Source organism: Dendrobium catenatum, unplaced genomic scaffold (genome assembly GCF_001605985.2).
Source record: "Dendrobium catenatum unplaced genomic scaffold, ASM160598v2 fragScaff_scaffold_651, whole genome shotgun sequence".
Classification (NCBI taxonomy): Eukaryota; Viridiplantae; Streptophyta; class Magnoliopsida; order Asparagales; family Orchidaceae; genus Dendrobium; species Dendrobium catenatum.
The window spans coordinates 780,145-803,912 of NW_021319113.1; the positions used below are offsets into that span (position 1 = coordinate 780,145).

General features: G+C 33.7%; 1 protein-coding gene across 3 annotated transcripts; it reads right to left on the reverse strand.

Annotated features, from left to right (window-relative positions):
- Positions 1-4,474: 4,474 nt before the first annotated feature.
- Positions 4,475-23,241, reverse strand: LOC110115528 (zinc finger CCCH domain-containing protein 55-like). Of its 3 annotated transcripts, none has more exons than XM_020848791.2 (5): positions 22,692-23,241; positions 9,332-9,877; positions 7,130-7,168; positions 4,940-7,025; positions 4,475-4,854 (listed from the first exon to the last, which is right to left on the reverse strand). In XM_020848791.2, the coding sequence occupies exons 1-5, from the start codon at positions 22,709-22,711 to the stop codon at positions 4,825-4,827; spliced, it is 2,721 nt and encodes a 906-aa protein (XP_020704450.1). In that variant the 5' UTR covers positions 22,712-23,241; the 3' UTR covers positions 4,475-4,824. The 3 variants fall into 3 exon arrangements, with proteins under 3 accessions (XP_020704450.1, XP_028551342.1, XP_028551343.1); XM_028695509.1 differs by lacking the exon at positions 22,692-23,241 and adding an exon at positions 9,991-15,872; XM_028695510.1 differs by lacking the exon at positions 22,692-23,241 and having other exon boundaries at positions 4,940-7,033; positions 9,332-9,433.
- Positions 23,242-23,768: the final 527 nt, after the last annotated feature.

Below are 23,768 nucleotides of genomic sequence, written 5' to 3' on the forward strand. Positions count from 1 at the left end.
TTGACTATGTTGCTCTGAAGTTTAATCAGATTTATGAAGTTCAAAATATCTTTTCATGTTTGTTGTTCAGTTGGGCTTCGTTTGGGACGGCTTTTGTATTGCTTTATAAATCAGCTTTCTAATACAAAAATTAAAATTTTTATGCTAGAAAGTTGCTTTAAGAAACAGAAAGAAAGTTGTTCCAAACAAAGCCTTAAACACTGCTCAGATTCAATATTGCTAGAAATTTGTATTGGAATGACTTGAGGTTTATAATTTGGAAGAGAATTGATCTTCGAAATTGATTTAGACTTCGTTTGGGACAGCTTTCTTATTACTTCTTAAAGCAGTTTCCTAGTACAAAAATTAAAATTTTTGTATTAGGAACCTTCTTTAAGAAGCAGAAAGAAAGCCGACCCATACAAAGCCGTAGTTGGGTGTCAATTCAGATTGATGAATTGTGTTTGAGCATGATTCAAAGTTGACCTGTCTCGAATTTATCAGACCTGAACATGATCTATTGATTGTATAGGCTAAAATGCTTCACCCAAACTCGACTTAAAGCCAAATTTAACCCTATCTAACCTATTTATTTTATGGCTTATGCAATTTTTGGGATAAATATAACCCAATTAATTCAATTATGATGTGCTTAATCTTATAATCTATACATCTGCTTTTATAACGGGTTTCTAAATTTTTTTTAAATTTGAATTTTAAAATGTTATTGAGTTAATTTTGAGTTATTCAGGTCCATCGAATTTGAATGATAGTCACGTATACAAATTGGACTTGAGTAGTAATAAGGTCAGTTCGATTATACTTCACGTAGAAATCATTTCAAATAAGGTGAATTTACATACATGCAATTTTATTTTATGTTATTTATATATCTAACATCTAAAATTTTAATATTATATTTATATCACTCATATAAAATTTTAATATCAAATATATCACTCATATATTTTATTTTTACCACTCATATCACTCTATAAACTTTAATATTTCTTCCATGCACCCATTTTTATTTTATGGGTGATAGACATGCAATATTAAAATTTTAGATGTTAGATATATAAATAGCATGAAATAAAGTGGTACTTATTCAGATAATTTATTACATTTTATGATTTAAAATTTTTATTTTATTTTATAAGAGTCTTCTTTCTAGATCAATGTCATTAGAAAATTATGTGGTAGACAATTATGACTAGTCATGGGGTATCCATGATTTACTCCCATCAATTATGACAAAGCCTTAAGAATTTTGGCATTGTAAATGACCTTCAAATCTTCTTTATATAAATTCAAAGTTTGCTAATAAATTAAACTAATAAAGACCCAAATTCCAACATTTTATTTGACTATGTAGTGCTTATGGAGATTATGAAGAAAATTCAGATTGAAAAAAGGTATGCCTATGTTATTTTCTTTTTTCAAAAGGTGAATGTTAGGATAGGCATTACCTACACTCTCTTCACCAAGATACTAATGCTAGAAGTTCACCATCTAATTCACTAAGGAGAGATAAGGGTTTTCTCCCCCACCCAAAAAGAGAGAATAGAAAGAAAACTTATTCTATTTGTTTACAGGGCATGCCTAATTTTAAAGAGATCTATTAGCACCGATATCTCTCATGCATCTTGCTCGCCAAGCCTCGTATAGCCCTTATACTATTAGATTGTGCTGAGTAGAATGGTTGAAGTGAAACTCAACTAAATCATATTATATTATATTAATCATCGTTCCTTCAATCCAGGATCATATAATTTCTTTCATATATACTATAGGATTAAATACGTGTACTTATCACAAAGGCATTATTATTTAAACAAAGTAATATTAAAATTTTCATTCATATGAACTTCTTAGTCTCATTCACCATAAGTCTTTATATACAACATTGTAATGTACTGTGTTCACAATTATGTATATCATCATACAAGCATGTACACGAAAGTTTACACTATTGTTTTGAATTTTCTTAAAATGAGTTTGCTTTGTTCGAACCTTCTTGAAATCCAATACAGGATGCATTGGCCCTCAGTCATTAGAGAGATGAAGTTTGTACCACATTCTAACTAGGTTATCAATATCCAAGGGCAACATTAATCTTGTTGTAACCTATAGATGTCTCAGGCTACATTACATTGGGTCTTCCATAATGATGGCCTTAGTCGCTACTATCTGAGCATATATATGTATATATTTATAGTATGATAACTTATCCATTGAATCACAACAACCACTGGTCCACATCTATGAAGAAGAAGCTCTTTCAAGCATCTCCTTTATTATGGATGGATTTTTCTTTGCCAAGGAGCACTTGAAAGGGAATGAATGGAGACAAAGTGTAAAGGCCATCTTGGTGTGGGCTCCGAAAATTCGTCCCCGGCCTCCGCTCGCTTTTCTTATTCGGCGAGGGAGTTTTAACGAACTAAGTTCCGAGGTAAATTTTGGAAGGCAGATGGGTTTGTAGATAAGACACTACCCAGAGATTTCGCCCTCATTTTGCGAGGACTTTATGATCTGAGTTCTGGTTTCCTATAGGCGCAAGCCCCTATAGTTAATTACCCCTCCCGATCACGAGAGAGAACTTTCGATTAAGGCTAGTCGTCAATCAGATACGTATAGAATACGTGTTATCTGGCATATAGTAGCAGCATAGGGATAGGTATTTGGAAATTGGGTTTGGATTTAGAATTTGGAGAAGTTGGATATTTAAAACAGAAATTTCACCATCTAGTACTTAAAGCGGATGGTGGGGGAATGGATGATGGGCCCGATCAAGATCCCATGGTTCCGTCATCCCGGGCCATCGTGGTCCCTAGTCTACTTAGTCAGAGGAGGTAGTCGACCCAACCTGACAGAAGGATCCTTGTCGGCAGCCATGGGTTGCTTCGTTCAAGGGAACCTTGTAGACCGGGGTTGATGTTTGTCTAAGGGGACAAATTTAAATCCACCTTAGCTTACAGAGGGCTTTGTGCCCTATCAATCATATCCTATTGATTCATATCTCAAGGATTTAACGCCATTAAGGAGCGTATTGGCTCTGGCCATAACCGCTATCTGTGGTGCCATTTGGCGGCAAAACCACTCGGTTCAGAGGGCCCCGGGTCATAACCGTTTACCTGCAGTGCCATTTGGCGGCGAAACTGCCGGTTAGAGGACACGTACCACGTCCTTACTGGCAAGAGATTGTTTGAGAATGGATCATAGTGATATTTCGACTAGGCATTTGGCTCAAGAATTAAATTACTCAAACATTTATTAATTACCATTCTTAAAAATTAATTAAATTTAACTTTCATGTTTATATAAATGTTCCTTTTTTTAATTTTATTTTTCATAAGAAATATATGTTTATATAAATGCTATCTTATATATATGACAAATATTGTTAGAGAATTTCTCTCATAAACACATTTGATCTTACTTATATATATATATATAATAAGAATTATATTTTTAATATGTAATTTGTAAATATGGCCAATTAATAATGGTTTTTGATAAAAAAAAATTGTATGAGTTTGTATCGAGTTTATTGTTCCTATAAATATTATTATTATGATGTGTAAAATATTGCATCTATTTATATATACGAATTATTCTATTAGGAGATCTGTCAATCCAAATATCAGTGTGAAAAAATGTAAATAAATAAGTGTTCGTCAAAATATTAAAATATGTGCATGCAAATTAACTCACATGTAAAATTGCAAAATAATTAAATTGAAATTTGCTATGAATACAAATGATAAAAGAAATATTTCCTCAATGATGACTATATTAATATTAAATCTCAATGGATGAAATCTTTATTATAAAAATACATTCCAATCATAAAGCAAATTACTTGAAGCTTAAATTATGATAATGCAATTTTAAAAATAATCCAACAAATCAAAAGAAAATTAATCGTCTAAATACAAATTAACCCTTAAATAGAGCAAATTCATCAGATAAACATTTGTAACGGGCAACGCCTTTAGCCCTTATAGATAGAGAGAGAATCAACTCTTTAGATTTAGGAGTTTTTATAATAAGATAATGTGATAAAAATTAAGATTTGCATGTTTTTGTCAATTGTTAAAGATTTATTTTTCTATTAGATTTTTCATTTTCTAAACCATTTTTGTGATTCAAATCAAGCACATTTGCTTTGTGTTTCAAAGCCAAATGCTACATGTCAGCAACTACAATACAATAATGGTTAAAAAACCTCATAAAATTTTAGTACTTCCAAGATGTAATTCAAAAATCATGGGAAGTATTAAGGCAACATATGAACTTGCGTTTAAAATATCAGTCAGGCTTATTAACTCAATATTAAATCATTTTTATTGTTTGATTTAAACTAAAATGAGCGTAAATATTTAAAATATAATAATTTTAAAAATATTAGTGCTTTCTTTCAAATAAAAGAAATAGAGTTAAATTATAAAATATTTAAAATTCATCATCTATTTGAATTTGAACTATTTAAAACTGACCAGTTTGCAAGCCTCATGCAAATCGTAATTTAACAAACACACTTGCCATAAATTACAATGCTGCCATGCACTAAAACTAACACAGATATACAGCCATTTTTTTTCCTTAGCAGAGAAACTTCAAAGATCACTGAAATTGCAGATAATTCGTTAGCAAATATTTTAAGAATAAGCAAAGCTACTTCATCTTACCAAATATGAAATAGTTGTTATTAACAAAAACCAGGCCCCAAATATTTGTACAGAACTACATAGATCACCTTCGCCATGCGCGCATCGCAAGATCGAGAGCTTTCTTAAAGGGCCAAGCCAATATTTCAAAGCCATTTTATCCTATCTTGCTGCCTCAGCTATTGACAAACTTTTCCACGTAAGCCTGTTGAGAACAGCCCAACGACGACCATTACAAAAACCATAAGGTGGAAAATTTGAGAAAGGAAACTGGAATGAATTGGACTCACCTGTACAAGCTTGGTAAGCTTGGCTTTACAATTTAAAAGATAAAGATCAATTTTTTCTTGCGTCTGAGGGACATTTGGTCCCTGCAAGGAACCACACACTTTCTCAACTACCTTCTTTACAATAGTTTTATAAGCTTCTTTGCTAAGCTGACCTTCTTTCCATTTAGGCTTCAGTGCGTCCTTCACAAACTCAACGAGGGCGCATTTAAACAACCTGATTTCTTTTGCTTCTTTGATTTTTTTGGTATCCACGTCCTTCCCATTTTCTGCTTCGCCATTAGTTCCGTGAGCTTCTGTTTTATCGTCAATCTGTTTAGTATCAACTTCAGTTGGGAGTGGTGGAGCTATGGGGGTCGCAAAAGAAGCAAGGGAGTTAGGGTTCAGGAATGGCTGAGGCGTTATTGCAGCAGAGGATTGTGAATTTTGTGCAGCAGAGCCAAAGAACTGTGCTAAGGACGCTGAAAGGTCTGTTATTTTGGCAGCCTGCTCGATGGTTACAACCTTTTGAGTAATTGAATTATCAGAATTGAACTGAGAGGGTTTCACCTCTGATGAATCGGTATCATGAGGAAGCTGTTTCTTCATTGTTAATTGACAATTCTTATCATCTGAGTTGAGGATCTGTGGGTTTAAAGAAGGTTGAGGAACCACAATGAGGTTATTCTGCCCATTTGAAATATATGCAGGGATATTCTGCACCTGGTTTTGCACGTTTTGAGGAAGAACATTCTGAGAATCCCCTGCAATTTCCTGTTGGCCGAGTCCGCTGTGAGAGACAAGAATTAGTGGTCCATTCTGCTGGATTTGCCCATTGTGATTAAAATTGCTGCCACTATTTGAGAGAATAGAAATATTTTTCTGAACTTGGGCTCTAGAATCTAGGTTCTGTGGATTTAGTTGATGAGAAGAAGGATTAGCAGAGCGATTCTGGATGTTGGCGTTGAAGGAATGAGCGTCTGGAGGCTTTTCAAGAGCTGCAAATTGATTTTTCCCATTTTGATAATGGGAGTGCATAACTTGTAGCATTTGGCCTTTCGAAGGAATCGGAGGGGCAAAGTGGTTTTGCGCATGCAAAATCTTAGGAGCAGATTGGTTTTGTCCCCTACTATCAGCATTTTGGCAAGCTATTAAAGTTGTAGGAAGGGGGTTATTGACAGAAAGCTCCTCACAAACTTCTGATGTAGTAGCCTGCTGCTCAGACGAGTGGGGTCTTTTATGACCATCCTGAGATAGGGATCTCTTTGAAAATTTTTGCTTATCAATGGGCTGAGTATCACCGACTCCCCGCAAATTCTCGCGATGAGGATTGGTGGAACTGAATCGAGCAGTTTGATGTTGCTGTTCTGAAGCATTTGTTGATGTACTATTACCAGCTGGGCCAGCACTCACAAAACTATGCTGGCTACCATCAAGCGACCTGTCTAAAGGAATATTGAGTGGCCCAGGCTGGTGGAGGAACTTGCAGCCTTCACCATGAATGCAATGACCTTGTAAGAAGTACTTGCAGGGTATATCACTAAGCCTTTGATGGTGTATCCTACGAGTAAAAGATGCACTTTCACCCCTTCTATCATGGACCCTTCCACTGAATTCATCTTTCACACTCCATCCACCATCAGACGAGGCATCATCATGAATATATCTGCAGGCTTCCCCTCTGAAACATCTACCTCTTATAAAATCAAAGCATCTCTCATTAGAACGGTAACTGGGGTGTTGGATGTTAGCGGCCGATCCATCTTCGTGGTGTTCCTCATGCATCCCAGAAAGTTTATCTCGAGAATATTTGTTTCGCTCCTCGGTATCAGTAAGAGTCTCATTACTTCCATATACCAGCTGTCTTTCTCTTTCAAGTCTAATTCCCCTTCCATCAGTTAATCCAGTATCATGGTGCCTGTCAATCTGCCTCAAGCAACCATCTTCATGAAGGTATCTGCATTCGTTGCCCCTTCTACAATTGCCAGCTGCAAAAGCTCTACATGCTTCGTTCATTCCTCTCATTCTGCCTTTATCTGTCCATCTTTCAGAACCCTGCTTGGAGACATAGGAAGGGCTCTTTCCCCGGTTCGCACTCCAGCTCCTGCTCCTGTAAAACTTTATCTAAAAATTTTAAGGAATTGCAAATATGCTGCAATTTTACAGCATATGGGAAGAACAAATTCAATCTATCTCAAATCTGTCAGATCTGACCTTGAGTCACGGGAAAGGCTCCTGCTCCTGCTCCTTTTCCTGCATGCCATATTATAAATATGAAGAATGTGAGCACAAAAAAAAAAAAAAAAATGTGAACACATACAATCATACCATACTGGGGAAAGATAATTTTTGGAATTCTTTCGGGAATAAATTCAAATAAAAAATCGAAAATAAAAAAAATACAACAAAAAAAAAAATTCTTCTATAAAGCTTCTCATACAATAATTAAAATTTGAAACCATTTGAATGATACCTTCAAAAAAATTTCATTTGATTGAAGAAACTCTATACCATAAATTCATTAAATCTTTTAATTCACTATGTAGACCATTCACTAGTGTTATTTCTCTGTGATGTATAGCTTAAATATTTTGGAAGTTATCCAAATTTGATGTATTATAAATTTATGGAGAGTAAGATGAGCAATTTCAAGTTATAGTTTCGGTGGTGCATTACTGGATTAAGCCACAAAACTAAACTCAGGTGTAAACAAAATCCACAGAGATGAATATCAATGGTGAGAGAAGAAAGTATCCAAAAACCATTTTTCCAAATATTTACTTCCCTCACTGTATCATTTTGTGTGGTAAGTTTTCACCGGAAGGTAACTGACTTGTCATTAGAACCACTCCACAAGACCAATGGCAACTGTTACTCAATAACATTACTTTACCAACTTCTTAAGTCAAGTAGTCCTTGTGTTATTGAAAATAAATTTTGTTAATGCATAATGCTTTCGCAACATCAAGACATTATACAATAGAGGATGAAAGTGAATAGTTTTCTATGATGCAAGCATTTAAACATGAGGCTGACTAGACATGCTTACATTTGGACTCGGGGCATAAAAAATTTTAGGAAGTAGGGCACAAAATGCTTATGTTTTAACATCCAGAAAGCATGAGGTTTAAAAATCTATTATGTACAAGTTTTATATCAAATATTATATTTATACAAAGAGAGAAACATAGTAACTATAGTCGCTAGAAATAAAATTGCTTTACATAATATTAGAATTTTAAAGTAAAGATTCTAATCTATATGTTATGCAACAAGGTTAAAATTCATAAATTAAGAGAATAAAATGTGTTGGAACTTGGAAGAGAGAACTACAAAAGAAACAAACATAGTCCTAGAATTGAATATAAGATTAATCAGAAACCTGACTAAGTTAGAATGCAGCGATTTGTGTCCAATCTTTTCCCAAAATGTGCTTGAGATTTATAAATGTTTCCAACAAGTTTCAAAGAAGGGTTTGTAGAAATTTTTTAAGCAAATAAAGAGAAACAACACCATGTTCTGCTTTCGCTAATGCCTCACGTCCACCAATTGTATCACATAAGCAGACCACCCTTTAGTTTTTATTGTTTTATAGTATTTTGATAGTTCAATCAAAGCAAGTACATGGCACATCGGGTGTTGAAGGGAATTGTATCCAACAAATCTGGTGCAAAGTTGTCTTTACGCAACACAATCACTTATTAGACAACTCTATCCAAAAAAAAATCGGCAAAGAAATGTGGTCAGTTCAAGTATTCAGTTTACATTGCAAAAAGTTAGGATTAGGCAAATAATGGCGATGATAACAAGTTTACACACCAAACACTTCACATCAAAGCAATTACTAAATCAAAACTTGTATGAGGCGCACATAAGTGCCAAATAAAATGCAATCTGCAACATGCACCAAACACAAATCAAAATAAATCACACGCACATTCTTCATGCTATGATAGTAAAAATGGAGGGATGTTCAACATAGCTATGACCCTAATGAAACAAATTTATGCATAATCAGCCCTAATACCCATGGGAAGATACTGCTTTCATCACCTCCACCAATCGGGAGAATGTCTATCCATCCATTCCAACACAGCCAACAGCAAAAACTCTCTCCACTCTGTCACGCACAGCCAGTCACCCACAATAAACGTTTGCAAAAACGAGTCCAAATATGCATGCCCAAAAGTGAATGCAGTCATGTTAGCATAGTATGTGCTTTTGTGGAAACCACTTTGTACATGAACTTAAAAGTATAAAGCTTATCTCTGGGGCCCAACCAATGTATGCATGCAAGTCTCAAGTTAGTGAATTGTCAGTAATGGCCAACTGTCATGTATCAAGTTAGCCAGATGGCCGTGTGTGCTCAGAGAAGACTAAACTGATTATCACTCATTGTTCTTCTTAAAGAATTACCTGTGCAGCCTTCTTCGGTCATCAACTGGGGACATATTGCGAGTACTTTGATGCCTTTCTTCAGGATCAAGGGGCATATCATACACTGCCTTATGTGATTTGTCCTGATTCTCAGTGTGCTCGGCTATGTTTCTGTCTTGAGAGGCAGGCTCCCAATCTTGCTTCTTTAAACCATATTTGCAATCATCTTCCAGATCAAACTGCCCCGAAATTTGGGTCTTTTCACAGATATCATCAGAATGTATAATATTGTTGTTCCCTTCCTCTCCAGTCTGAGTGGCAGATTGATTTACGTCAGAGCCGTCTAAATTCATAGATATGATAGGATTCATGGAATCCACTACTGTCAGATTCATGCAAGGATCATCAACTTTTTCCAGCAGAGCACTTTCATGCCCAACAGTATCCACATGAAGTTCTGCTGCCACGTCCCATTTTGGAATCCTTCTCTTCATCTTTTCATCCATTAGAAAAAGTTTAAACTGTCTACTTCCCTCGGTAATGGTTCTATTATTGCACTTTTCTATATTAAACCAACAAAATGCTCTGCAAAAGAAAATCAGATCAGCAAGAAACTTGAGCTGTGAACAAGAAATAAGAAAAGCGGCCTCAGAGACCAAATAGCTGTCAGGAAATTTTGGACAATAAACCAGTGTTACCAAAGAGAGGAACAGTGCTCTCTAGGAGTATCAGAGAAGAACCAACGAAATTACAACTGATAATGGTTTTCATGGCATGAAAGGAACCCAACAAATATATGAACTACCACATGCCAAAGAAAGCAGTATCTGTAGAGGGAAAGACATCAGACAACAAACTATTGATATGTCTTTAAACAAGTAAAAATCTATCTACTTCCTCACTGAAACATATAATCAAGAACCATAGCATGCCGTCAGCAGGATGCTGTTATTCAATTGAATCAGCTCTCAATCGTCTGCAATACAAGCTTGTATGGCTGAACAACATTGTAAACAGAAGCGTTTAACAAGATGAATTAGAAAATTTCAAGGCCTGTCAAAATGCAATGGCATACGGGCCATGTGGCTTTACAGACAATAACAGTTCATTTAGCACGAGAAACAGTAATAAAAGAACTTTCGTTGCTGATGATACCAATAAAAAACAATAGTGATGTTTGGCGGACTAGAAACTATGTAAATTAAAAAAAAAAGTAATGCTAATTATTCCCATGCCATATGAGGTGTTTGAAGGTAGATTTTTGCTGTATACGAACATGCTAAACTATCAACAGCAAAAACAGGATTTCTGATGAGGACATCATGATCATCATATGGCAATGAAAGAAGGAACTTCAAGGATCAAATTCATGCAAATAACTTGTACTCTAAAACCCACTTTCATTAGTGTATACAAAGCACGGTCAATCATTTTATTATTTAAGAATGGTGCAGAATTTCATTTTCTCAGAGCAATCCGTTCAATATGTAATATCAGTATGGATTTGGTACAGTGCATACCAGGAAGGGAAAGCAGAACAGTACAATAAAAATCTTTCCTTTAAATGTTTAGGAAAAACTGAATTAATATGAGATCTGCTGCCATAATATGATCAAATAACAAAGATTCCAATATTTCAACATGAAAACATTGGTTTCAGTGCTTAAATTTTATTATAAAGTGACTAAAACCAGTATCAGGAAAAACCGGATATTGGAGCATGCATGACTAGTTGACTTAAGATACACAATGGTGATCTTGAGTGCATGGTTATGGCTCTTCACCAGAAATGAACAGGGGGAGATTATATTAAATCAAATGTTAAAAATGAGTTTGTTATGCAAAACAGTACCATGTGGATAACATAAATTGTAACCAATGGTCAGAAAGAGGAAGAAAATATGGTGGCTACAACAAGAGAAACGATCTTAAGGTTGTCGCTCAATAAAGACAAAAACACAGGTCACCAAAAATACTTTTGTATAGCTTCAGGATGTCGCTCATCTTAAGGATATTTATGTAAATGATAACACACGTATGGTAAGATAAGCCTTCAATTATAGGTAAAGGTCCGATAAAAAAATGGTGGCTATAACAAGAGAAAAGATCTTCCATAAAGGAACTTAATTGTGGATTTTTTTGGAAACAATTTGGCTGTTGTATGAGTCAAACAAATTTCTGTCTACAGGGCTTGGTTCAAATTTACGGTATAAAAATCACTCCGCTGCCAGCCAAGCGCATTACCAAATGAAGGTTTAACCAGCCAAGCGAGCACATATTTAAATTAAGCCCCAACAACATAAGACAATAAACACCCTAAACCCAAAAGCCTCATCAAAATCTAGTTGCTCAAAGCTCAAGACAATTCACCGCCCAACAAAGAATCTGATGACTGCAACAACCAACACATTCACATCTGAATTAGATAAAAATGTAAATGAGCAATTCATTGCTCCTAATGAAAACAAAAACATACGTGGCTTATCATCTCGAGGACAACATGATGTGATACAAACAGGAATTGATAAAATATTGTAAAGCTTGCCGTAAGGATAATGTATCACAAGAATTAACTTTAAGAATTTTCAGTTGAAAGTTGATGTCGCATGCAATTACAAGCTAGAAAAACAAAACAACTAAAATAATATCAGAAAAGTACAGTAAAACTAACTATGTCGTAATAAGAATCCACATGTTAATATTTAGAACATTCACCTTGACTTTCCTCTCACTCACGCTCTATGAAAGGTTTTAGCGGAAAGAGAATTTCAGCAATCCAAATGATGCAACCAAAAGAGATAGAACACCAACGGTCTTGATCCACGGGAAGGTAAACGGAGGAGACGCAGGTGAATGCCCGACGATTTGCAACTGTTCGGAGGGACGCTGTTCGTCGATAGTCTCAACTAAGTGGAATAGTATACGGTCTACGTAATTGTCGACGGTGTCTTCTATCTCCCAGTCGGGGTCGAAGAACAACGACTGAAGAATATCTATCTGCCCTTGAGAATTGTATGCGAAGCCGTGGTCTACTTTAGGATCGGCCATCCATGGATAAAGGAGATTCCTCTCTTGGGGATCCTTGAGGACCGGCGACTTGTAAAGGAGGAAGGGAGGGGTGGAGCTGGCGGTTTGGAGGGTTTGGGTAGAGAGGGGGAGGGGGACGCCTAGGATTCTAGGTGGAGGATTCTTGGACTTTGGGCTAGGGAGGTGGAAGTAAATAATTTAGAAAATCTGGAATTTAATTTCAAATTTCCAAAGAGAGGGAAGGGAATAATTTAAAACTCAAAATTATCCCAAAATAGGGCTAGAGGGGGCGACGGCTTAGGAAGGATTTATGGGGGATTTAATTAGGGGTTAAGGATTAAATTGGAGAGAGAAGAGCCAGAGGGGCCGGCCATATGAGAAGGGAGAGAAAGTGTCTAGGTTCAATGTATGTGAGCCCTTTACTTTAATTGGTGATTGAAATCAAATCTAAGATTTAATTTCATATTTGAGATAATTATGGGGATTTCCTAAATTAGATTTATCAAGAAGGCAAGGTCGGCGATTTGGTTGGGCTATGAAGGGTGGTTGGTGGTGGAAGCAGGGAAGGAATGTAGAGATAAGTCTCGAGCCTTAGACTCTTCCGAAGACTGACAGGTATTGCAATCACTCTCACCTAGGGTTCTCTTTCTTCTCTCAAAGCTCACAACATTGAAGAAGACAAAAGCTAGAATTTCATTCATCAAAATCATCCTCAAAATACAATAGAGGGGGCCCTTATATATATGCCTCAACATGACAAAAAGAAAATGACTAAAGTGCCCTCAGGACTACAACATCAAGAAAATGACTAACGACCCATAGGGGTAAAATAGGAAAAACTAAAATATAAAATAAACAATACATAAAATGCTTCAAAAATAAAGGCTCCCAATCGTGGCCATCGATCTACGATGCCTCCTCTGATAAACGCGCCAAAATCTCCTACTGATGTCCTCATCACAACACGATATCAAAACAAGACAGCTCATGTAGGAGTATAAATTATATATTTTCTAATCCATCTGGCACATAAAAAAGTATGTAAATACAATATCCAAAATTTCAACAAGACGATATGAAAATTTAATCCTAAAAAAATATAACTCATTTTTTGCACATCCCAAAAACATCAAAATTGTTTTGATAAAATTCTGAAGTTTATTTTTTATCTCTTTCATGTATAGGAGTACATATAAATAAATGAGTATATTAGCATTTATTAAATAATTCCTAATAAAATTATTCTTTTATAGTACCCTGCCTCGTTAATTTGAACTTATCGGGTCGGATCGTGACAAAATGAAAGAAAACAGTTGATAGCAATCAATGCACACATAATGCTTGACGATGAGCGAAAGACATTTTCTATCATATAAGTTCTCAAACAAAAGTTTTTTTGCTCCTTTGGATCATGGCATGATATCCCTTATTTATTTTAAATTACTCAAATATTGCATTATCCATTGCTTAGTGCTTTAAATAATAAGATGATTTTTAACCTAATAATACTTTAGTATATTATACAAAGATGACAGTGGAGAATCATAAACTGCTTCACTTGTGTGTAGCAAAGACATAATACCAAATGTACTGCAATTAAAAAATAAAATAAAAAACTTTTATTTATTTTCATACCATAAAATAATTATCATAATACACTTATATTTGGGGTAAAGATTATTAATAAGTCAAAAAAATTAAGAAATTTAAAAGAAAACATCATAGATTTTAATATAGCTACATTAGAATTAAAAAATTCTTTTATGCTTAATATAATTAAAATAAATAAGAGGCAAAAGCACAACAATACAACAGTTTAGTGGTTATGAAGTGTCGAGTTCCAACAAGTAAACCTTAATGTGAATTTTCACGTTTCAATTTCTGCTCAGGTTTATGCTTCTCATCTGAGCTCGCCACCCCATGCTTGGCTGGAGTTTTCAATTTGATTCACTCTTTGTTGAAGTCAACTTGCCCTCCATCTATAGACATCACTGGATTTTTAGAGGAGATTAGGCTACAGATTTTTGAGGCACCTGAATTGCCTCTACTATTCTATTGACTACTAGGTCCCTTGGTGTAACCATCCATCACACAATCCATTCATTACTACTATCATTATTTTTTTTGTAGTTTTTTTATTACCATCGTCATTAATGATCCCTAGTCCAAATGACAAAAGACTGTCAACTAATTGTAAAACTCAAGCATAAAATAAATATATGAATCAAGATTTGAATTTTTCTAGTTAGGCATTCCTTGAACGTGCCTTACTATGACCTACCTGATTAAGATGAGAAGTAGATAAGGATGGGCTCGAACATTACCTTAAGTGCTATACAAACTTAAAACTATTGCACATGAACATAAGGATGAGCTAGGACACCAACCCTAGGACACCACTCCAATGTGACACACCATCAATTGACTTGATTGTGGTAAAAATTAAGGAGAAAAATCTAACGATATTTGGCAAGGTTATAAGTTATTATATGTTGGAAAAGTTAACAATTGGGACTGGGTTGTGGGTTGTGCTAATAGTGGATGAAAAGTTTAAAAGATAAAATTATTGTGATTAAAAGGGTTAGTTGTATGATAATTGCTAGTAAAATAATAATCGATACAAAAATTTATATCTGCGCTCGATTCCTATGCTTCTCAAGTTGGATTAGAATATAATTAAAAAAATAAATTTTCGAAAGAGAAGGATGAAGTACTATAAAGTACATCTGCTAGGAAAATGATATTCATTGGAGGTGATCCGAATATGCATAAAGGCTCTAGTAGAATAGGCTATGAGAGGATTAATAATGGTTGTAGAAAAACAGGAGGTAGAAATGCAATGATACAAGCTATACTTTATTAAACAATAGCTTATAATCTTACTATAATGAATATATACCTTAAGAAACTAGAAGATGACTTTCTTACTTACAAAAATAGATTCACCGAATAATAAATAAATTTTTTCTTACTTCAAAGGAAACAAAAATCCAATTACAAAGATTGTATGGTGATTCTAAGGGTTCTAAGCCATTTTCAATGTTGATGTATAACTTTTCACATCATAACTGAAACAATACTTGATAATATGAGCCAATATACTTACTTTTAGTCCAGCTATAAATCAATATATCATCAAATTACACGAGAAACTAGGAGAAACTAGTCAATGAATGGTCTAAGCAAAACTTTCACGAATCATATGAAAATATTTGGCACATAAACATTCTAAAAAGCTTGACTAACCATTTATAAAGCCAATTAGGTGCTTTGAATCTTGTCTTTCATATATCTCTGAGATAAATCCAGATAACATGGTACTTATGATGCAAATCAGTATTTGAAATTTATAGTAATTTAGATAACAAGTAAAACGTGTCATTTAGTATATGTATAGCAAATACGTATTTATAATGATCTAATTGACTGCATAAATGTTAACCCAAATACATCAAAAGCCATTTTTCTTTGGGGTTAAAAAAGCTAGAGAAACATATAGAGAGACACTCTCGCAAAAAACCCTTCTATAATAGTCAATCTACTTGAAGATTGAGCCCTAAATGCTCAATTAAGTTGATAGGCTTCGTTCGGGATAGCTTTCTCAATGCTTTGCTTTTTACACTACAACCATAATTTCTGTTTGACCACTTCTTTTTCGTTGTTTTAAAAGAAAAGAAAAAAAAACCACTAATTTAATCAAAAGTGTTCTCAAGCACCAAAGCTTGAAATGTAATTAATCAAGCCCTTATGAGACATCTGTACCTCAAAATAAAATAAACCCCATTCAACCAAACATTGAATGGGGGAATCTCAATTAAATTGTAAATTTTATCATTGAGTCGATAAGAAAATGATATTTTTATCATTCGAGGTAATATATCATCCTCCTTATGCCGTACTTGATTATAAATATACAATCCGTTTGGGAACAACAAAAATTCTCCAACATGACAGTTTTTAAAAGGTTCATAAATTAAAAGATTTATTGAGCGCAAGGATTTCAATTAGTCATCTACCAAGCTGTTCACAACACAACTAATAAATATCTTATATAGCCCCGAATGCAAATGCATGCAGACAAATGACATGGCACGTGCTGCATCATACTACATTGTTACATATTCGAGGAGTTCTACATTGTTAAAAATCATTTTAAAGACAATTCATCCTTGTATAATGGTCACACATGTAGTTTTACAATAAACATGCATGGTGGGTTATTACCGTATTTTTAAGTGTAATCATCCCTTTATGTTGAACGCTTAATAAATCACATGTAATCACTAATAGAGTTTTTATTTCGTCCTTGACCAACCGTGCAAGGAGCCTAGGGTTTGAGGCATGGTTTAAAATTGCGCAATATGAGGCTCGCCTTGAGGCCCGCCTTTGCGCCATTCCAGTAAATAATGCCTCGATGCTTACGCCTCGAGTTTTTTTTATGAGGCTTGCGCCTTAGCTTGTTTGAGGCCCGCCTCGCCTCACTGGCATGAGGCTTATGCCTCACGCTATATATATTAAAACTTACATAAATCTTGAAGTAAATGCTCGACATTGCACTTTATAGGATAGGAGGAAGGGGAGTGAGCAGTTCATCATAATGATGATTCAAATGAAGAACCCTTTAGTGATGTCAATGCTGATGACTTATGAGTTCTTATGTGATATGTCATTGCTATTTATTTTTTAAAATTGGAATTATATGTTAATGATTTGGGAAAGATAGAATTTTGAGTTGAACTATATTTCATGTTATCTTATTATTGGGATATTTTGATTTCACTTCATATCTTATGCTTTTTTATGTTTTATATTATTTACTCATTAGTACATAAAAAATTTATCATTTTATGTTTACGCAATCTTTTGATTTTCAGTCTTACGCTTCAAAACGTCTTGAGGCTTACACCTCGCCTCACGAATGAAAAACGCCTCAATACCCGAATACGCAATTTTAAACATTGGTTGGAGGTACCTTATAAAGTTTATAAAACAAATATGATGCTCGATAGCTCTTAGAAAGAGAACAAATACAATTCCAAGATAACATAAATATTATAAGGGAGATGAAAAGTTAAACTCCGAACACACAACTTAGAGCAATCCACATACACAATTTGGATAAGTGGAGGAAGAATTAAATAACCGCCCATGGCCTCATGAAATAATTTATTCATCAATAATCAATAATCCAATAGTCCATACAATCATTCTTTATCGATGAAAAAAAAACAAACCCTAAAATCAGGGTGAAATTATTCTCGTACTTTTACATTTTATCTAATAATAACAAAATAAAAAGAAACAACTTAAAATTTGGCCTAAATTGATAAAAGGTTTAGAAAAGTGTAAACATTCGTCTAATTCAGCTCTTCTGTAGCCTCATTTGACTCCTTATTCATAGATGAGAAAGTAGAATTCCGTGTACTAATTTGGATGAACAATCATCATACAAAAAAGATATTGGGTTAACTCCCATTAACCGCAAGGAACTCTGCTGTAGAGAGTTAGCAATAGTATAATCAACCAAGAGATCAGCAACAAGCTTTAGCAATTCTACTTTTATAATCTACGTATCATCTGATAGAGGCGATAGTCCATTTGATCAAGAATTTGTGCCCAGCATTTTTCCAAGTACAAGTTCATCTAAAATAATATGCTCTGCATCATCGTACTCAGGTGCAATAGAAACAACGAACTCAATGAAAGTAGTAGTTGTAGTAGAAATCCCACCTGTAGATAAATTCATAAGCAAATCTCGATGTTCGAAACTTCCTTGATAATGCATTAAATCTTCAATGTTATAAAATGAGTAGTAGCCATATGATCATTAATAAAGAGTTATATGGAGGGTTATAGGTTTTTTCTTCCTCCTCGACCAACTAGGCAAGGAGCTAGGGTTTATTGAACAAATATCTTGATAGTCCTTGAAAAGAGAAAAATAAACATAAATTTTGAAATACTATAAATAACTTGAATGAGGAAGAGGGAATAGGAATCAAACTCTAAGTACACAACTAAGAGCACTCCGCATACGCAACTCGGATTAATGAAGGAAAAAGCTACTAACAACTAATGGTCTCATCAAATCATTTATTCATCAATAATCCAAAAGCAATTAGTCATATTTATAAAAGAAAGCAAACCCTAAAAAAGGATGAAATTATTCTAATACTTTAAGATTTAATCTAATAATAAAAATTGAAAAGAAATACTACAAATTTTGGTCTAAACCGATGAAAGGTCTAGAAAGGTTTAAAATTGCAATGATTCGGCTCTTTTATAACTTAATTTCACTTCTTATTCACATTTAAGAAATTAGATTCAAGTTTATTAATTTGGTTGAATGATCATCTGACAAAAACAATACTGCATAAACTCCCCCTTAGCTCGAGGAACCCCGCTCTAGTGAGTTAGTAATAAAATAATCATCCAAGCGAAAGACTGTCAGCCTCATCAATTCTACTTTTATTCTATATGTCATGGTTTAAAATTGCGCAATATGAGGTTCGCCTTGAGGCCTGCCTTTGTGCAATTTCAGCAAAAAATGCATCGATGCTTACGCCTTGAGTTTTTTTTATGAGGCTTGCGCCTCAACTTGGTTGAGGCCCGCCTCGCCTCACTGGCATGAGGCTTACACCTCACACTACATATATTAAAACTTACATAAATCTTGAAGTAAATGCCAGACATTGAACTCTATAGGAGAGGAGAAAGGGGAGAGAGCAGTTCATCATAATGATGATTCAAATGAAGAACCCCTTAGTGATGACAGTGTTGATGACTTATGAGTTCTTATGTGATATGTCATTGCTATTTGTTTTTGGAAATTGGAATTATAGGTTAATGAAAAGAATACTGGGATTTGGGAAAGATAGAATTTTGAGTTGAACTATATTTCATGTTGTCTTATTATTGGGAAATTTTTATTTCACTTCATATCTTTTGTTTTTTTTTTATATATTTTATATTATTCACTCATTAGTATATAAAAAAGTTATCATTTTATGTTTACGCAATCTTTTGATTTTGAGGCGAGCGCCTCAAAACGCCTAAAGTCTTACGCCTCGCCTCACGAATGAAAAACGCCTCAATACCTGAATATGCAATTTTAAACATTGCAAGTATTTGTATCATTTGATGGAGCCTTTCCATTTAATCAATAACTTATGCTCAACCTTTCTCCTATGTACAACTGCACCTAAAATGTTGCTCTCAACAAGGAAGTAAGCAAGTACAATATAAACAACAAACTCAATAGAAGTAGAAGCTGCAAAAGAAACCCCTCCGATAGAAAAAATTAATAAGCAAATCTTAAAGTTCCAAAGCTCCCCGATAATGCATTTAATCTCTAATCTTAAAAATAGGAGTTATAATCATATGATCACTAATAAAGAGTTTTATGAAGAGGTTAAACAAATTTTACAAGGAGGATTGCGTTCGATGCACTTTATAGAACTTATTAAATAAATATGATGCTCAATAGTCCTTGAAAAGAGAAGAAAGAACACAAAGTCCGAAATAAAATAAATCTATTGAATGAGAAAGAGAGGAGTAACATTCAAATTACAAACTTAGCACAATCCGCATACAAAAGTTGGATCAATGAAGGAAAAAACAACCAACTACCATTGGGCTCATCGTATAATGTATTCATCTCATTAACAAACGAAAGCAAACCCAAAAAAAAGGATGAGAGTATTCTTATACTTCAAATTTAATTTAATAAAAAAACTATAAAATTGATCTAAATTGACGAAAGGACAAGAAAGACTTAAAAACTAGTTGGATTCAACTCTTCAATAGCCTGGTTTAACTTAATATTCATATTTGAGAAACTAGATTTGAGTTTAATGATATTGTTGAATGATATCTAACACAAAATATACTTCATCAACTCCCCTGAGCACAAAGGAACTACGCTTTAGATTTAAAAGCAATATTACATACAATAGATCACCTACAAGCTTTAGCACTTTTACTTTTGTTATCTATGTATCAAATGATGGAGGTGTCTTTCCATTTGATCAAGAAATTATGCTCAACATTTTTCCCGAGTACAACATTTAAAAAATGATGCTGTCAACATCAAAACAGGCACAGTGCAAACAATAATGTTCTTCCTTGACCAACTAGACAAGGAGCTAGGGTTTAAAGTACTTTATAGAGTTTAATGAATAGATATCCCGATAGTCCTTGAAAAGAGGAAAATAAACATAATTTTTGAAATACTATAAATAACTTGAACGGGTAAGAGAGAATAGGAATCAAACTCCAAGTACACAGCTTAGAGCACTCTGTATACGCAACTTGGATTAATGAAGGAAGAAGCTACCAACAACTAATGGCCTCATCAAATAATTTATTCATCAATAATCCAAAAGCAATTAGTCATATTTATAAAGGTAAACAAACCCTAAAATAAGGATGAGATTATTCTAATACTTTAAGAATTAATCTAATAAAAAAATTGAAAAGAAATACTATAAAATTTGGTCTAAATTGATGAAAGTTCTAGAAAAGTTTAAAATTGCAATGATTCGGCTCTTTTATAACCTGATTTCACTTCTTATTCACATTTTATAAATTAGATTTAAGTGTACTAATTTGGTTGAATGATCATCTAACAAAAATAATACTGCATAAATTCCCCATTAGCTCGAGGAACCCACTCTAGAGAGTTAGAAATAATATAATCATCCAAGCGAAAGACTGTCAGCTTTAACAATTCTACTTTTGTTCCATTTGTATCATTTGATGGAGCCTTTTCATTTGATAAATAACTTATGCTCAATCTTTCTCCCAAGTACTACTTCACCGAAAATGACGTTTTCAACATCAACGTAAGCAGGTGTAATATAAACAACAAACTCAATAGAAATAGCTGTTGAAGAAGAAACCCCTCTTGAAGAAAAATAAATAAGCAAATCTTGAGGCTCAAAAGCTTCTGATAATGCATTAAATCTTAATTATTAAAAATAGGAGTTATGGTCATACGATCATTAATAAAGATTTGTATGAAGGGGTTATAGGAATTTTACAAGGAGTATTGTGTTTGACGCACTTTACATAATGAATTAAAAAAATATGATGCTCGATAGTCCTTGAAAAGAGGAACGAACACAAAGTTTGAAATATAATAAATTTATTGAATGAGAAAGAGAGAAGTTGCATTATGCTCAGCGTATAAAATTTAGCACAATCCGCATACAAAGGTTGGATCAATGAAGGAAAAAACAACCAACTACCATTGGCCTCCTCATATAATGTAATCATCTCATTAACAAAAACATCGCCTAAAAAAAGGATGAGAATATTCTTATACTTCAAATTTAATATAATAAAAAAAATTATAAATTTGAACTAAATTGACGAAAGGTCAAAAAAGACTTAAAAACTAGTCGGATTCAACTTTTCGATAGCCTAGTTTGACTTAATATTCACATTTGAGAAACTAGATTTGAGTTCAATGATTTTGTTGAATGATTATCTAGCACAAAATACACTTCATTAACTCCCCTGAGCACAAAGGAACTTCGCTCTAAAGTCAGTAGCAATATTACCATACATAAGATCACCTACAAGCTTTAGCACTTCTACTTTTGTTATCTATGTATCAAATGATAGAAGTGTCTTTCCATTTGATCAAGAATTTTTGCTCGACATTTTTCCCAAGTATAACATCATTTAAAAATGATGTCTCAGCATCAAAGCAGACACAACGGAAATAATTATGTACCTTGCCAACAAGACAAGAAGCTAGGGTTTAAAGTACTTTATAGAGTTTATTGAACAAATATCCTAATAATCCTTGAAAAGAGAAAAATAAACATAAATTTTGAAATACTATAAATAACATGAATGAGAAAGAGGTAATATGAATCAAACTCTAAGTACACAACTAAGAGCACTCCGCATATGCAACTCGGACTAATGAAGGAAAAAGCCACTAACAACTAATGGTCTCATCAAATGATTTTTTTTTTTTGGTCTCATCAAATGATTTATTCATCAATAATCCAAAAGCAATAAGTCATATTTATAAAAGAAAACAAAACCAAAAAAAAGGATGAGATTATTATAATACTTTAAGAATTAATCTAATAATAAAAATTGAAAAGAAATACTACAAAATTTGGTCTAAATCGATGAAAGGCCTAGAAAGGTTTAAAATTGCAATGATTTGGCTATTTTATAGCTTGAATTCACTTCGTATTCACATTTTAGAAATTATATTTAAATTTACTAATTTAGTTGAATGACCATCTAACAAAAACGATAATGCATAAACTCCCCCTTCGCTCGAGGAACCCCAATCTAGAGAGTTAACAATATAATCATCCAAGCGAAAGACTGTCAGCTTTAGCAATTCTACTTTTGTTCCATCTGTATCATTTAATGGAGGAGCCTTTTCATTTGATCAATAACTTATGCTCAGCCTTTCTCCAAAGCACTTCGCCTAAAATAATGTTCTCAACATCGAAGCAAGCAGGTGCAATATAAACAATAGACTCAATAGAAGTAGCAGCTGTAGAAGAAACCCCTCCTGTAGACAAATAGATAAGCAAATCTTGAGGCTCCAAAGCTTCAAATAATGCATTAAATCTTAATTCATAAAAAAAGGAGTTATGGTCATATGATCATTAATAAAGAGTATTACGAAGGGGTTATAGGAATTTTACAAGGAGTATTGCGTTTGACGCACTTTACAGAATGAATTAAAAAGATATGATGCCCGATAGTCCTTGAAAAGAGAAGAACGAACACAAAGTTTGAAATATAACAAATTTATTGAATGAGAAAGAGAGAAGTTGCATTAAGCTCAGCGTACCAAATTTAGCACAATCCGCATACAAAAGTTGGATCAATGAAGGAAGAAACAACCAACTACCATTGGCCTCCTCATATAATGTATTCATCTCATTAACAAACTAAAAAAAAACCCTAAAATAAAGATGGAGAGTATTCTTATACTTCAAATTTAATCTAATAAAAAAAATTATAAATTTGACACAAATTGATGAGAGATCAAAAAAGAATTAAAAACTAGTTGGATTCAACTTTTTGATAACCTGGTTTGACTTAATATTCACATTTGAAAAACTAGATTTGAGTTTAATGATTTTGTTGAATGATTATCTAGCACAAAATATACATCATTAACTCCCTTGAGCACAAAGGAACTTCGCTCTAGAGTCAATAGCACTTCTACTTTTGTTATCTATGTATCAAATGATAGAAGTGTCTTTCCATTTGATCAAGAATTTGTGCTCGACATTTTTCCCGAGTATAACATCATTTAAAAATGATGTTCTCAGCATCAAAGCAGACACAGTGGAAACAATTATGTTCTAACTTGCCAACTAGACAAGGAACTAGGGTTTAAAGTACTTTATAGAGTTTATCGGAACAGGAATCTTAGGAGAGATGACAAGGTTCATAGAAGAGAAAT